General features: G+C 44.6%; 1 protein-coding gene across 1 annotated transcript in view; it reads left to right on the top strand.

Moving 5' to 3' along the window:
• The window catches only part of LOC147903732 (B3 domain-containing protein Os07g0679700-like), a 121,216-nt gene that overhangs the window by 88,606 nt on the left and 15,360 nt on the right, over positions 1 to 17,250 (top strand). The window contains exon 9 of the mRNA XM_087400946.1: positions 13,119 to 13,168. Coding sequence (XP_087257072.1) covers positions 13,119 to 13,168 — 50 coding nt within the window. The remainder of the gene's footprint in view (positions 1 to 13,118; positions 13,169 to 17,250) is intronic.

Raw genomic sequence — 17,250 nt, 5'->3', positions numbered from 1 at the left:
GTACAGTAATCTGAGATAGCCTCAAAGGACGAGAAGAGGACCCTGGAGAAGTCAAAGTCCAATCTTCCAGTCGGTCCTGGAGTTCCAAAGGAGGAATCGGAACAAAGGGCGAAAGCATAGAAGTAATTTGTCACCACAAAGGACGATAATGATAGCCCAATCCATATATAGTGGCTGCTAGAGAAAAGGGGAGCACAGTTCAGCATCATCTAGAACATCAGCAACTGAGGTGATGCCTCTAAACGAGACAAAGTAGGAACGTCGAGGTTCCTGTAAAGCCGAGGGAGGCTGAAAGACTTTCGACCAGTGAATGCTTTCAGCTCTCAAAGAATTCCCAAGCAAAGATTGCCGTCCATTCCATTCCAGATGAGAAAGAACATGCTTCCAGTCAAGAAGCAAGCGGGAGACAAAAGGGCATCCAGGCAAAGTGCCATCAGTGCAGCCAAAAAAGAAATCCCAGTGATCGAGTTACCAATGACCAAACACAGAAATACTGATATTAGTGACCAGAGTCCTAATCATAAGAGCCCAAGGCTGATCACCTTGCAGAAATTGCAGCAACATTTTCCCCCTGTGGGCAAGAATATGCACATGAATATCTGTGATGTTCAATCCACCATGCATCTTGGGAGAACAAATGTGATTCATCGAAAGCAGCCTGAGACTTTTTCTGCCATGTTTGGATCGCCAGAAGAGTTCCATAAAGACAGACATGAAAGATGTAAGATCTGCCTTAGTGAACATGATCAATGGCAAGTAAAATTGAATATATGCCACAAGGATGGACTGCACTATTCGAAGACGAACGTGCAAAGGCCAGGTTGCCAGTTTCCAATACTCAAGCTTTTTCCGAAGCTTACCCAAAACCCAATCATTTTGTTGTCGGCGAGTGAGTTCCCACCCCAAAGGGTAACCAAGATGACGAACAAACTGAGTGGGTGGAATGATATCTCCGGGCCATAATAGACTATGCCAGTCTTTGGAATGCAAAGGGAGCAGCTTAGACTTCTGGAAATTAACATGAAGACCAGCTGCCAAACCATAAATAGAGAGGGCCGGCATCAAGGCAGCAAGATCATGGGGCGTATTCTTCGGGGTAAAGAAAGAATCATCAGCATGAGCCTGAGCAACCATGCTGCGATTAGCATCCAATTCCAAGCCATGAAGTGATCATGTAGCCACAAGATGATCAATATATTGCAGCATAGGATGAGTAGCAATGGCATACAGTAAAGCACTAAGAGGGCATCCCCGGCGGACCGAACAACGAAGAGTCCACTCGTCAGAGATATCCCAAGAGATAATGCAAGCTGCATTGCTATCTCTGTAAAGCCAGTAAATAACCTGCTGCATTTTTTGTCCAAACCCCAAAGCTCACATAGTTTGCGAGATGAAATCCCATTGAACTGTGTCAAAGGCTTTTGCAATATCTACCTGCAAGAGTAGAACATCATGTTGCATGTATTTGGCATATTCAATCCCAATATAAGCATTGGCAATGTTATTTGTGATATGGCAACATGGAACAAAGCCATATTGGGAGGGATGCAACCCATCATGCAAATAACCTTTAATCCGATCAACCACCATTTTGGCAATGATCTTGTAAATGACTGGCATGAGTGTGATTGGCCTCCAATCACCCAGTGAATCACATAGCTGCTTTTTTGGAATCAGCTTGAGAAGACCCTTTTTCCATGACAAAGGCATCTGCTGATTTTTTCGTGCTCTCTCATACACACTTTTTTTTGTGAAACCAGTAACTATAAAATTAACATAAAATCAATGTACATGACATTAGACTCCAAAAGAGAGCCTAATGGAAGCACTCGAAAGCAGTGAGAAAACACTTCAAGGCTAGTAGCATCCAAATCCCTCACAGCATAACTATTATATAAAGATTGCTTGAGGGACATTCTGAAGAAAGCATATGCCTGAGGGAACTGTTGTCCCATCCTAAAATGCCATCTCTGTGTCCAAATAGTCTATAGTACCCAAAAACGAGCCCAGTGACAGAAAAGGAGGAATGGAGACATTTGAGATGAGAAGCATCCAAACATCTAGAAGAGTTTCTCGAATTTGATAGAGGGAAACCGAAGCCGCAGCAAATGAGAGACATGAGTGATCAATATCCGAGAGTGCGGGCAAGACCATAACAGATGGGGAACTGTCTCACGATGATGAGAGCAACGGGGGCAGGAAGAGGAAGCAATACGACAATTTCACCCCAATGGAAAAAGCTCCGTCATACACACTTTTTTTTTTAGTAAAATCTAGTGCAGTGTATTTATATTCTCATAAATTTACAAGATGGGAAGTCTCCAAAATGGAGAGTATCCCAAAGATCAGAAACATAAAAAGAAAAGCTCTATGCAAGAAGCATGTGTATCACCCTCATGGCAGGCATCATATAAGGATTGCCGCAATGAGGCTCGGAAAGATTCATATGACTCGTGAATCTGCTGACCCAAGTATGCCAAATTATGCTCACTCCAGATTGTCCAAAGAGCCCAATGTCTCACCCATGAGAGAAATAGTTAGTATTGAGACAAAGACCTCATAAATCTGCCAAATAACCAAAAATGTTTCCCCAATCTGTGACTCGGGAAACGGAGCCTAAGATGATCTGAAATTCTCCCAAGGAGGTTCCTAGAACACGGGCAGTGCCAAAGCAAATGATGGACAGTCTCTGAAGGAGCCTGACATCGTAAACATGCGGATGGTGCAATGTGACGTTTGGCAAGTGTGATTCCCACTGACAATGTGCCGATCATGCATCTCCAAAGAAAAAATCTTTGTTTCAAAGGCATTTTACACTTCCATAATATCCGAAGATTCTTCCGCCACCATGAGAGGGGCTTCCTGATATACCACAGAGTATTAGCATATTGCTGAATCCATGGAGCAGGTTGAAGAAGCTTGTAGGCTTTGATGGAGGTCAAGGCAGGCAGAGGAACAGGATGAGAGCATGTAGCAGAGGGGTGCAATTGCCAATCCATAAGCCTGTCTGTGCCAGCCACAGGAGGAACATGTAGAAGAGGATGTAACAAATCAGCAATTTTCTTCCATATCGACCTATGATTCATTCCCAATGCATAGGAAGCAGTGGCCTGAGGAAAAGATAAGACATAGCCCTGATCATCTACCACATCATTTATGTATCTAATTCCCAATTTCATGAGATTATATGCCCGAACGTACACGCGCACACACACACATACATATAGAGGCTCTCTCATACACACACACACACACATACGTACACGCGCACCCGTGTAAGACAAATTGCTTGAACTACTTGTGCATAACACAACAAACATATCTCACATGAAGTCTAAATGAAATTTGAGTGGCCATCTTGGTGAGCATGCAAGGATCCTCCAGAGTAGCCACTGCCAAGAGAGTTACTTCTTTCAGAGTTTGGAGAGGATCTGCTTTCTTCTCTTAGTCTCCCTTAGGGTTGAGGTGGCATTTTCAGCCTCCGCCTTTGTTTTTTATTAGCTCCTTTTGACCTGTTTTTTTCCCCCTCATGCATAGCATGATGCACTCCCACATTTGAGCTTGCTCTCGTGGTTTTCATTCATACTTAATGAAGTAATTTTCTTGTAAAAAAAAGAAATTAAAGTGGGGAAACGGCCAAAATTGGGAGTTTGGACATATGCATAGATCTAAAAAAGGATAGAGATTTGAACATAGTTGATGCAAGTAGAAAGAAAGTTGTATTAACGTCTTTGAAAGGCCTCCCAGGCCTATGAGACAAAGAACATTGAATAAACTAATTCCTACTACAAGCCACATTGGGCTGAAGCGAAGGGCTTGCTAAGTGCCAAGCTTATAATCTAAAAATCCCAAAAACTCAGACATTCAAAGCTAGTGCTCTAAATACATATCAGGTGGCTTTTTGATGAGATGCGAAGATATCACATATCTGCATTTGTCAAGTTGTCTCTTGCTATGGCGGGGGGTGTGGTCTCTATGATCTCTGTATCCAATGAGCCATATCAAGAGTGACGCCTCCGATCGGGCGATTCTCCTCTGAGTAGAGTAGCTATGGGCTTGATCTCTATCGTGTGTGCTCTGGTAGTCCTTTGTCACTAGCTCCACGGCTCCGCACGTCTCTTCCCGCTGATCCATGTTGTCCTCATGTCGGCCCTTTGCCCCAATGTGTCTTAGAGCTACCTCGAAGGCATAGAAGTTGGTGACTTGTCGCTCTGCTTGATCTGCCTCCTATAGTATTGTCACCTCCTCCTGTGTGATTTGCTACAACAAGGTCTCTTTGTGTTACCGCATCTCCATTTAAAAGAGGCCAACACAGACGTGGTCATGCAAATGGATCATCTGAGAGAGGCCCAAATCCATGTGCCTCCTGAAAGAAACAGGTGGTACTGTCCCCGGATCTCATAGTAGAGTGGCTCATAGATCGGAATGAATGATGCTATGGTTGGGAGTCTTCTTATGACAATTTGTTTTTTGGTTTACTTTAAAAGGTTTATATGATTCAACATGAATTCGGTCCAAGTGTATTTCACGTAAAAATGTTCTTGATGATTATCTCAACTATCCTGCCCAACAAGAATTTTCATGCGATAGGTGGGACAAAAGATGTAAAGTGGAATAGAGTATTAAGCTTGGGGAGGCCGCCGGGGGGGGGGGACTGATAATGAAAGGTAAGACAAAGGGTTGGGTACCAATGTTGATGCAATGCAAGGTACATTGCATAGGATGCTGACTAGTAGTCATGCCACTTAAAAGTGAGAGGGTCTTAAGAGAATAGCAACGATCATGACATGTGGCATTTCAGCCTACCTAGCATGAATTTTTAATATTGTTAACATCTCTTAATAGACTCAATGGATGAGAAATCTGAGTCTAATGGGTGTCATCATCTCTTCCAATCACTATAATATCTTTTAATCTGTTTTTTTAATTTAAAAAAAAATACTTCAATTCAGTATGAAAAAAGACAAGACCAAGTGCTTAAGGCAAGAGTACATCATGCATAGCATGAGAAAAACCTTGAGAGGGTCAGGCCCTACTCATCAAATCACAAAAACAGATTTTATGTTAATGATTGGGCTCTTGACAGAGGTGGGACAATATGCATTACACCTGGGGTGTTCACTTCAGATCACTTTCGAGTTTCAGATCGTCATGTGAGGAGTCACTCTGCCAGTATCAGGATTCCAGATGCCTTCTATGTAGAGGAGGGTCTCACAGAGGCAGTGTTGCGGACTTGGGTATCTCACATGCGCGATGCGTAGCTTTCCCCGTCAGATATAGTTGCAGCCCTATCAGATATTAGTGACGTTTATCATTCAGTTGCTCGTATCAGGAGAGGTGAGATCCTCATGCGAGAGATAGGTATCCGCCAGCAGTTGGCTGCTCTTCAGAGAGAAGAGCAGAAGAGGCCTACAGATGCTTGGATTCAAGAGCGCCTTGTGGCAGCAAGGGTTCAGCAGCAGTCACTATTAGATCAGAGAGCAGAGTATGCCTTTCATGCCAGAGAGTCATTTTGGATTGAGATGGGGGGTAGGGTCAACAAGAAGTTCTTCTCTACTGTTGGCCCAGACATAGTAAGGAGAGTGTTTTACAGCTTGTTGACTTAGACAGAGTTTTACAGACAGATCCAGATGCCGTCTTGCAGGTAGCCATAGATTTCTATGCCTCCCTTCTTACATTAGATACTGACACACATGCCAAAGATGATGCTCGAGTTGTTATTTGGGAGCACTTACCTATGTTGGTGATTGGAGATATAATAGTCTCACTTGATGCACCATTCATCAACACAGAGTTCAGGACTGCTCTCTTTGCCCTCACAAGGGCAAGTGCCCTGGTTCAGATGGGCTTACACCCTCTTTCTTTATTTCATTTTGGGATTAGATTGGGGATCACATTACCTCAGTCTGTAGGGCGTCTGGGACTCGGGTGAGATGCGAGACTTATACATCTTATCCCAAAAGAGGAATGCATGAATTTAGTGTCTCAGTGGAGACCGATAACTCTGTTGGGTACGTTGTACAAAATCTTAGCAAAAGCAATCAGCCTACGTCTGCAGCCCTTCCTTCCAAATCTTATACATGATACGTAGACGGGATTTGTGCATGGCAGGATCATCTTTGATAACATATTCTCATTTTGGGAGGCTTCTGACTGGGCCATGCATAATGGCCATAGGCTTGCCATTCTACTCCTGGACTTTGAGAAAGCTTATGACAGAGTAGACGGGGGCTTTCTAGAGGGTACCCTTGCTCGCTCTGGAGTCACAGATACATGGATAAGAGGGGTGTCAACTGTATAGAGATCAGCCCATAGCCAGGTTCTCATTGGTGGAGTCAGGGGAGACAGGGCTCAGATTACCAGATCGGTCTGTCAGGGATGCTCTTAAACCCCCTTTCTTTTTTTATTTGTGGTTGAAGCTATGAGCTATTATCTTAGAGCTAGTTGATAGTAAGGGCTGAGTCATCCATTGAGGCAGGAGGATGAGCTATTGGATTGTGAATTGGCAGATGATATGGCTGTTTTTTTGGATGCCACACCACAGACACTCACCTCATTTTCAGGACAGCCTTGGATTTGTTTTGCACTACTGCAAGGGCTCATATCAATTGGAACAAATCCAATGGCTTTTGGATTATTGATGAGGACACTTCAGACTGGGGGATTGACATAGGATTCGCCTGGATATCAGAGAGAGAGAAGACATGGAGGAAAAGGAAGAAAGAGAAGAGGGAGAGATGGACAGCACAAGATGGTGTCATTCCCAGGAGATGAGGGCACAAGGGGGACTCAGAATAGCACTGTGGAGCTGCAATGGTACCCTTTGGTCCGACTCTTGGGGTTTCTTGGAAACATACACCGACAGAGACATGATCTTCTACGCCAAGACCCATGAAATCCCGGAAAGAGGGCTGCCGACATTGGCGGGATATCTCTGGGAATCAGCCCACAAGAAGGAGATGAGAGGAGAGAGTGGAATATGGGATCAAGAGGTGTGGCTGTCCTTTTCAAAGCACATATGACACTACTCATATCGGTGATCTGGATAGAGGAGCACGCATGACATATGTGGGTGCGAGTTTAGCTACCAAATACGCGCGATCTTTATTGTACTTTTCCCCAGACACATCATCTTATTCTTGAGAAGTCACCATTGACGAACACAGCCCATATGAGACTATTCATGATGACAGAGCTTTCTAGACAGGGGGACACTCTCCTCCTTGGTGACTTCAATGCACGTACTGGGAACAGACAGGTTGGCCTCGATGAGGATTCCCTCATAGTACCAGAGATGGATGCAATAGAGCTAGGGATCGTGAGACAATCGGCAAGTGTAGATGCACCAGTGACAGCATATGGGAGGCATCTACTCGAGTTGGGGGCTATCCACGACTTGATCATATATAGCGATCTCTAGAGATGGCCATCATCTGGTGGGCTAACTTGTTTCCCACATGGCGGGGGGAGAAGTACAGTGGACTACTTGTTGGGTCCACTAGACTTTGCCCCACGAATAGGGGATTTTATTGTGCCTCCTTCTCCACTCGAGGCCGACAACTCATTCTTGTCTTCTGTGTATCGACCGCCATGCCAGCCATGAGGAGGGCCCCCCCGCCATCCACTCGTGTTCAGATCCATTTTGACCATGCTCTTGACCCGGTGCACATGAGCCACTGGGCTTCTAAGCTTCCAGTATTACTTGGAGAGGGGATGGACCTCGCACATGCATTAGATACCCTTCTCTCAGGGATACAGTATGTTGTCACCAGATCCTTTCACACGACATGATCTGCACGTATCCTAGATGGGAAGATGCCTCAAAACCCTTTGGGTTTTTTTGTCAAAAAGATTCCTTCATTAAGTATGAATGAAAACTGCAAGAGCAAGCTCAAATGCAAGAGTATATCATGTCATGCATGAGAAAAAACCAGCTCAAAACGAGCTAACAAAAATCCAGAGGCTGAAAGTGCCACCTCAACCCTGAAGGAGACTCAGAGAAGAAAGGAGATCCTCTCCAAACTCTGAAAAAAGTACCTCTCATGGCAGTAGCTGCTCTGGAGGTCAACGTCCAAGTATATTCTTGTCCCTTTCAAGGTTGCCCACATGCTCATGAGGGTAGACTTGTCCATTGCTGTCCGGAACTTCATTATAAGGGGTCTTGTTGGGGCCTCGGATTTGCCAACTCTCCGATCTATACTTGGTGCCACAGTATTGAGTACCTCGGATGGACTTAAGCACCTGCATGGCAGCAAGCCAATATTTTTCTCTTGCTTTTGTAGAAACTTGAATCAACACTTTAACTACAAAGCCAATGTCAAGTCTAGTATTGGAGGGGAATAGATGAGGCTTCTTGTCAACCTCTTGTACTTTTTGATGCCTACCAATGGGGAGTCTCCCCCCAATCTATACTTGGTGTAGTAGTAATGAGTACCTCGGATGTGCTTTAAGCATCCGCATGGTAGCTAGCCAATGGTTTTCTTTTGGTTTCGAATCAATAATTTGACTACAAAGCCAATGTCAAGTCTAGTATTGGAGGAATAGATGAGGCTTCCTATCAACTGCTTGTACTCTGTGATGCCTACCAATGGGGAAGAGTCTTCCTTGGTCAACTTAACATTTACCTCCATCAAAATCATGGTGAGGACTCGGTGGTAGGCCCGAGGAAGACCAGGGAACTTGATGAAGAGTGATGTGACCCCTCTGTCCTTCCGGGTCGAAGCCTAATGAAAAAGGTGAGAGAAAGATCTCTGTGGAGCCAAGTGCCGAGGGGCTAGTCTTGAGCAATGTACTTGCGGAGTATCAAAAATCACCTGGAAAGAAGCCCTACCCAGCAAATGTACTTCTAAAAGTTGGATGAGGTCTAAAGGCAAGGTAGCAAGCAGCCAGCTCCTAACCTGCGTCTTGGAGGGGTGGGATCCATGGATACGTGCGAAGAGGGTGGTGGATCTCTCAAACTCCATATCCGTTTAAAGCGGCACGGCTCTGCTTTAGAGAGATTGCATGTTCTTGCGGTGAGTGGATGGGACAAGGTAGTCATTCCCCAACCAAGGGTGGCATGCAGACTTTAATAAAGTTAGTATCCCTCCGTCATGGAGAGAGAAAACTAGGAGAAGGTTGAGCAGTAGAGAGTGAGGGGAGAGTGGGCATCGGTAGGGAGGGAGAAGAGGGGGGGCAGGGGGGGAGAGGAGGGGAATGGGGGGGGTAGGGTAGGTGGAATGAGAGGGACCTGGGGGGGGGGGGAGGGGAAGGTAGCAGCAGGATGGGGGCGGCAACATAGGCAGAAGGGGGGCAACAGGAGGGGTGGGGGGGAGGTAGCAGTGGGTAGGGAAGAGAAGAGAGGCAGGGGGGAGGGGAAAGGGGGAGAAGTGGAATGGGGGCAGCAGGAGAGGCGGGAGAGTAGGGGTGGGGATAAGGCAGAAGTGGGAAGGGAGGTGTAATGGAGACAGCAGGTGGAGAGGGAGGGGCAAGAAGGTGGTGAGCATCAGGAAAGGAGGGGGAGGGGCAGTGGGAGGGATGAGGGGTGGCAGGGAGCAGCTTTCAGATTGGATTTATTCTAGTTTTATGGAGGTATGTTTTCTTGGCAATTAGAGCTCACGTTGATAACAAAAAAACAGGCTACTTCTACTTTTAAGCCAAGCCTAAAGCCTACTGATTCAAGCATCAATCATCTACTCTTCAATGAAGACTAAAAAAAGCTGTGATCCCATTCAGAAAATGAAGCTTTAAAAAACAAAGATCTCAATCAGGATCGGAAAGGTGATGTAACAGCCCAAGATCTCCTACACAAAATAGCCAAACTTTGGCTCTGCTGCAGCCCTGTGTCAGCCAAGAGTAGTCTGTACACAACAGCTGGTTGTCAGTGCAAAGTGGCTGCACATAATGTACGACTTTACTCATGTCCAAGCTGTGCAGCACCGTACAGCGCCCGTACAGAACCACGAATCAGATCTGAGGCAGCCTGTGAACCACCCATATACCAACCTACGAAAGCAATCCGTACCACATCAAAACATATCTGTGCAGCTTGTCGTACAAGCATACGCCAGCGTGATGCACCAACCCCTCTCCTTGCCTCTGAGATCACGCGATCCTAGATGCCCTCTCTGCTTTCAGCCCTCGAACTCCTGCATGCACAGAGCCCATACTTCACCACTCTATCGATTGCTCTCCTTCTACCACTCCTGTGCAATCAACGGCCTCTCTCATCAAATCGGCATCTTCCCCCCTTATTCATTTTGACGCTCCCACGCCATCAGCCCATAGATTCCAGTAAATTCTTCAGCCCTATTGATTTCTCTTCCTATAACTCTCCAGCCAGTGTATTCTTCAAGTGCCATCACCAACTTGTCATCCAGAGGCCTCTTCCCGCCCTCACCCAAGCCAATGAATGCTGTCAACACGTCAATCCACCAAGATAGCATCTTTGTCACGCAACAATCCCACGCACAATCCATAACACCCCTTTCACCCCTCGTAAACATTTCCTTGACAAGAAAAAATTACCAAGGGACCTAGCCCTTTCAAAATAACACTCCACACATATATCATTATCCATTTTCACATACAAGCCAACAAACCAACACCCGAACGAACGAAGACCCAGTACATTGGAGACCTTGGGCTCACATCACCTATGGTGATCATTTCCCTGAGACCCTGCAAGAAACACATTATATACATTTTTGAAAAATTTACATCCAGCATGATCAAATGAGAAAAACAAACTCCTAGTGCCCCTAAAGCCTATCCTCTAGATCTGTGCATGCTCTGAGTGCCTACCCATATCTACAAGGATTGCACAAAACTTAAAACATTTTTTAGCCTATCAACGTGAAGCGTATCCTACTAGCACAGGCTCAATGATGCTGCAGTTCGAGTGAGAAAAGGGTTTGAGATTTTTTGTTCTCGTTAGGATTGAGAATTAGCAGAAGAGAGATTTCTCATGATTGAGGCTATATAGTGTTGGGATATCTCAAGGTGTATGCCTCAGGCACACCTTATGTTTCTATGTGTGAGTGCTAGAGGCACAGTTAGGTGCCCACAAGCACAGTTAGGTGGTGGAAAAGCCACATAGGATGATTGAGTGAATCTAGGAGCAGATTGAGAAGATGATTGAGGAGCTTTGAGGTCATCAGTGATGTCAGTGACCTTGTATGAGGTGCCTACTTAAGGACCTCTTTCTTCTTCATTCTATATGCAAGTATTCTGATTTTGTGTCAACTCTACTCTCTCCTTTCAGTGTTCCAACATGGTATCAGAGCCAGGTTGATCCCCCTTGAGCCCATTTCTGCCACATCATCATCTTCTTCTTCTTCTTCTTCTTCACCATCTCTCCCTCTTCTCCCAAAAATTTGCTTGAGCTTGTTCTCCTTCAATCCTCAACCATTTCCCACGCCCTTTCTGCTGGAGATCCCTCTTGATTGGGCGAACTTCGGGCTGGAAGGAATTGACGAAATACGCGCGCTGCTCGTCGCCATTGCAGAAACATCGTCGAAATTCTCTACTGCAAGTTCTCTGCGCTTGCTCTGTCTTTTCCTAATTCCTTCCAGGGCAAGCTTCTCCATACCTAGAGCTACCTTGTGCTGAAATCTGAGCAGCAACATGTACATGTAGGGGAGATAACCATTGGAAGGTCTGTTTGTATCCCTTTCTGTTTATCTTACACCCAAGGGAACCCTTGCTAGCATGAGAACCTAGCCATAGATTTATCCTTGACCACCATGAGATGGCATGAGAAACTATGAGACTAGATGTATCCTTGACATAGCCAGAGGCATTTCCTTGAGGGGGGGTTTGTTGGGATATCTCAAGGTGTATGCCTCAGGCACACCTTATGTTTCTATGTGTGAGTGCTAGAGGCACAGTTAGGTGCCCACAAGCACAGTTAGGTGGTGGAAAAGCCACATAGGATGATTGAGTGAATCTAGGAGCAGATTGAGGAGATGATTGAGGAGCTTTGAGGTCATCAGTGATGTTAGTGACCTTGTATGAGGTGCCTACTTAAGGACCTCTTTCTTCTTCATTCTATATGCAAGTATTCTGATTTTGTGTCAACTCTACTCTCTCCTTTCAGTGTTTCAACATATAGAAGTATAGGTTAACACTTTTCATTGATTGGTAGTTGTGGATTGCCATAAAAATTAAACAGTTCGAGTCCTTACAATGGAACAAATCATGTTGGATAACAAAGAGAAACATGGAGGGATGTCAAGTCGAAGCTGCGAAGCATAGCTCTCCTAGTATGTATGAACGTAAAATTGTAAAAATGGGAGTTGCTAATTGTATTGCTTTTGACCAGGGTCAGCGTTAAGGGGCAAAATCAATGACACTATTTAATGCAGACAGCCCATCTTTTGCTCAAACTTGTTTGTCCTTTCCTGCTCAACACCTCCTGTATTTAACTCTCAACTATTTCTCATTCTGGTCTTGAACTCTGAGCTGTCTATCCAGTAGTCCCCCCTCCTTGTGGAATATTTACTTGCTACGCTAGTGCTGTTCATGTATCTCCTTCATAATAGGCTGGAGGATGGAACATTTCCATGCACCCCTAAAACACTTCTGACCAGGACAATTAAGGGGACCTAGAATACTTAATAGTGTCCTCTTTGGGAATAAAGGAAGCGGAGTCTTTAGATACTCTTCGGTACACCCATACAAAGGTGTAGTAATGCCTATATTATGATGTCAAATTGATCTCAGACCTGGGGTCCTGGTATGCCTTTCTGACAGATTGGGGCAGTATAGGCGAACACAGTTGGTCAAGGGGATCATTCTGTTTCAGGGAATTCATTCTATCCGATTTGTTCATGACAGGTTGCTGCCTCCCAGCACTTTTAAGAAATAGTAGGAAAAGACAAATCTCTCAGAACACAATGGTTGTTTCCTATGCCAAGTCTTCCTCTTCAGAGAAAGATGGACTAGGTATGCTGTATTTTGATGTGTGGTGAAAGGTGTGTCAGTCACTTTCCTTCTACTGAATGTTACATCTTTTTCACACAGTCTGTTGGAAAGTCACGTGTAGTTTTTACTATGTATGCTTCATTGCATTGTAATGTTAGAGCAATTATTGGGGATGTTTTGATTGTCCAAAGGCATTCATATATTTTATTTTGCAGGAACCTCCTGTTTTTGGGAAGCGAACCTTTTTCTGTTCAAGGCCAGGCAGGTCAGCTGGACTTCTCACTACCTTTTTAGCTGAGCAGATTTTATGTAGACGATTGGTCACTTGACAGAGGCGGATCTGTATGCATTTCTACTAGGGTTACCACCTCAGATTAATGTCCAGTGGTGTTGCAGATTCTTAAGCCTCATCAGAGAGGACGCTCTGCCAGTGTCAGGATTCCGGATGCTTTTTATGCAGAGGAGAGCCTCACGGAGGATATTTTACAGATTTGGGTTTCTCACATATAGGGTGGAGTTGTCTGCCCATCTCAGGTAGCTGCAGCCTCATCCGGAATTAGTGACTATTATCATACAGTCGCTAATTCCAAGAGACATGAGATTCTCATACGTGAGATTGGTATACGCCAGCAGTTAGCATCCCTTCAGAGGGAAGAGCAGAAGAGGCCCATAGATGCTTGGATTCAGGAGCGCCTTGCTGCAGCAAGGGCTCATATACAGACATTGTTGGATCAGAGAGCAGAGTATGCCTTTCATGCACGGGAATCCTTTTGGATTTAGATGGGTGGCAGGGTCAACAAACACTTTTTCTCTACTCATGGGCCCAGACATAGTAGAGATAGTGTCTTGCAACTTGTTGACTTAGACGGGGTGTTACAGACAGATCCTGATGCCGTCATGCGTGTAGCTTCAGATTTTTTTGCATCCCTTTTTACTACAAATCCAGGCACACAGGCCATAGATGATGCAAGAGAGGTTATTTGGTAGTGTATCCTTGTATTGGTGAAGGATGAGATGTATGTTTCTCTCGATGCATCTTTCACCAATGCAGAATTCAAGACTGCATTACTTGCCCTTCACAAGGGCAAGTGCCCAGGTTCAGATGGACTTACCCCTTCTTTTTTTATTACTTTCTGGGAGCAGATTGGTGATCACATTACATCAGCCCTACAGGGCGTGTGGGACTCTAGTGAGATGTCTGACTCACTCACATATGGTCTCATTCATCTCATCGCAAAGGGGGGTAATAGGAATCTAGTGTCACAATGGAGACCCATCACTCTATTGGGCACTTTTTACAAGATTTTGATGAAAGCCATCAGTATGCGGCTACAGGTTTTTCTCCCAGATTTGATTCATGACACACAGACAGGGTTTGTGCATAGCAGAAGTATTTTCGATAATATTTTCTCATTTTGGGAGGCCTTAGAATGGGCCATGTAGAGCTGCTAGAGGTTGGCCATTCTACTCTTGGACTTTGAGAAAGCTTACGACAAAGTAGATTGGGATTTTTTAGAGGGTACTCTATCTCGCTTTAGTTTTTCAGATGCATGGATTAGAGGAGTATCCTCTCTCTACAGATCAGCCCATAGCCAGGTGCTTATTGGGGGGGTAAGAGGGGACAGATTTCAGAAACACTAGATTCTTTGCCTTAATGTACTTCGTGCGAGCATGAAACACTAGATTCTTTGCCACTGCTATAGCACTCTGACTATCAGTGAAAATCGAAGGACCGTCCAATGAAAGATGAAGATCAGCAAACAAACGACGCAGCCAAACACATTCAACTGTCGCTGTGAAAGCTGCCCTGTACTCAGCTTCACATGAGGAGGTAGCCACTGTAGATTGTTTCTTGCTCAACCAAGAAATGCAAGCATGTCCTAGAAAAAAAAAATTCCCACTGGTGGACTGCCTAGTATCATAGTCTTCAACCCAATCTGAGTCATTGTAAGCATGCATCTGCAAGTCATCCCCCTTGGGAAACATCAAGCCAAAAGACTTTGTACCTTGCAAGTAACGTAAGATGCGTTTTACAGCCTGCCAATGCATAATCTTTGGGCTGTGCATATACTTGCTCCCCTGAGAAACTGAAAACTGAATATCCGTGTATTGTAGAGATAAATGAGGCATCCAACAGCCTGGCTATAGAGTGTGACATCAATTGATTCACCTGCATCATGCATTGTAAGCTTCAGTCCGGGCTCCATGGGAGTGGACATAGGCTTGCAATCATGCATGTTGAATCTGTCCAAGAGCTTTTGAACATCCTTGGATTGAGACATAACAATGCCATGTTTCTCTTGAATAAACTGGATCCCCAAAAAGAAATGTAACAAGCCCAAGTCTGACATATCAAATGTAGCTTTCAATTGGACTTTGAAATCTGCAATTACTTCCTCATTTGATCCGGTGAGCAGCATGTCATCTACATAAAGAATGATGACCAAAATATCCCCCCCATCCTTCTTGATGTAGAGGGTGCTCTCAGTTGGACTATTGTGCAGCCCCTTGCTGGTTAGAAAGGCATCAATTTTGGCATACCATGCATGTGGGGCTTGTTTCAGTCCATACAAAGCTTTACTCAGCTTGCATACTTGATGTGCATTTCTTGAATTTCAAAGCCCGGAGGTTGTTTGACATAAACCTCTTCCAACAAGTCTCCATTAAGGAAAGCTGTTTCAATGTCCAACTGATGAACATTCCATTCAAAATTTGCAGCCATTGCTATAACTGACCTGATGGTTGTCATTCTGGATGTAGGAGCAAAAGTCTCCTCATAATCTATGCCCTTTTTCTGAGCATATCCTTTTGCAACCAGCCTTGCCTTGTACCGATCAATGGACCCATTCAGCTTTCTTTTGACTTTGAAAACCCAACGTGTACCTATGGCATTCTTACCTGGTGGCAAATCCACGACATCCCAAGTCTGATTTTTATGAATGGACTGCAATTCATCGTGCATGGCATTCATCCAATGCACATTATCCTTTGCTTCTTCAAATGTCTCAGGCTCCTCCTCATCAAGAAGAGTATCTGCATAAGCAGATTCAACTGAAAGAGCCCCCCCCATGTGCCTGGAATCTGAAATTCAGCATGTGTATGTGCAGAATTTTCAAAGAATATAACATCTCTACTAACAAAAATCTTGCGTGTAGCAGGATTGTAGAGACGATAGCCTTTGCTTTGTGAACTATATCCCACAAAAATGCATTTGAGTGCCTTATTTGACAACTTGTGTCTGAACTCCACAGGCACGTGGGCATATGCAACACAACCAAAAACTTTGAAATGGTTCACGGAAGGCTTTCTCCCATGCCATGCTTCATAGGGAGTGATTGTCTTCAAAGCCTTTGTAGGAGCCCGATTTAAAATATAGTTGGCACACATGAGGCCGTCGAGCCAAAACCTGTGAGGCAACTTCTTACTTGTGAGCATGCATCTATTTATTTCCATGGCAGTGCGATTCTTCCGCTCAGCTTTGCCATTCTGTTGAGGTGTAAGCCTCACTATCAGTTGATGCATGATGCCTTTTTCTTTAAAAAATGTCTCAAATTCATGAGACATATACTCCTCCCCTCGATCTGTTCGAAGTGTCTGCACCTTGAGTCCTGTCTCATTCTCAACCATAGCCACAAAGTGTTTGAAATGCATAAACACTTCTGATTTTGCCTTGAGACCATAGACCCAAGTGTAGTTGGTAAAGTCATCTATGAATGTAACAAAGTAGAGATAACCCCCAAAAGCAGGTGTCCTCATGGGACCGCAGACATCACTGTGAATAACCGTGTTGCTTTCACTGCACCATCCTTTTTGAATGGAAGTCTATGCATTTTTCAAGAATGCAGCCTTTACATGCATGAGGAGGAGGCAACTCCAAGGGAGGCAATGCATCAACCTTATCATGCCTCTGAAGTATCATTAAGCTGCCATAGTTCATGTGCCCATACCTGGCATGCCATAACTCCGCATTCTGCATCGCAGCAGTGGGACTCGGGAGTGCTAACTGATAATGCAAGATGGGATCTTTTTTCATATAGATTAAGTTGAAAAAGACCCCGATACAAAGTGCCAAACAACATCAAAGCATAGTCATTTTCTTTGTCTCTAACTGCACACTCGTCATCATAAAAAATAACCTGAAATCCTTCTCTATTGAGTAAGGACACTAAAAGCAAATTCTTCTTTATCCCTGGCACATAGAGTACATCGGAAATTCTGAAATCTGTGCCATTAGTGGATGTGAGAATAATGTCTCCCCCTCCACACACTGAATAAGAAGAATTATTCGCACAAGTTATCTTCTTCTTGGTGGGTGAAGAATGCAGAGTTACAAACAGACTCTTCTTG

This window comes from Dipteris shenzhenensis, chromosome 3 (genome assembly GCF_047967505.1).
Source record: "Dipteris shenzhenensis isolate YYH24624 ecotype China chromosome 3, Dip_SZ_1.0, whole genome shotgun sequence".
In the NCBI taxonomy this organism is placed as follows: Eukaryota; Viridiplantae; Streptophyta; class Polypodiopsida; order Gleicheniales; family Dipteridaceae; genus Dipteris; species Dipteris shenzhenensis.
This window is presented reverse-complemented; position numbering and strand designations above follow the sequence as displayed.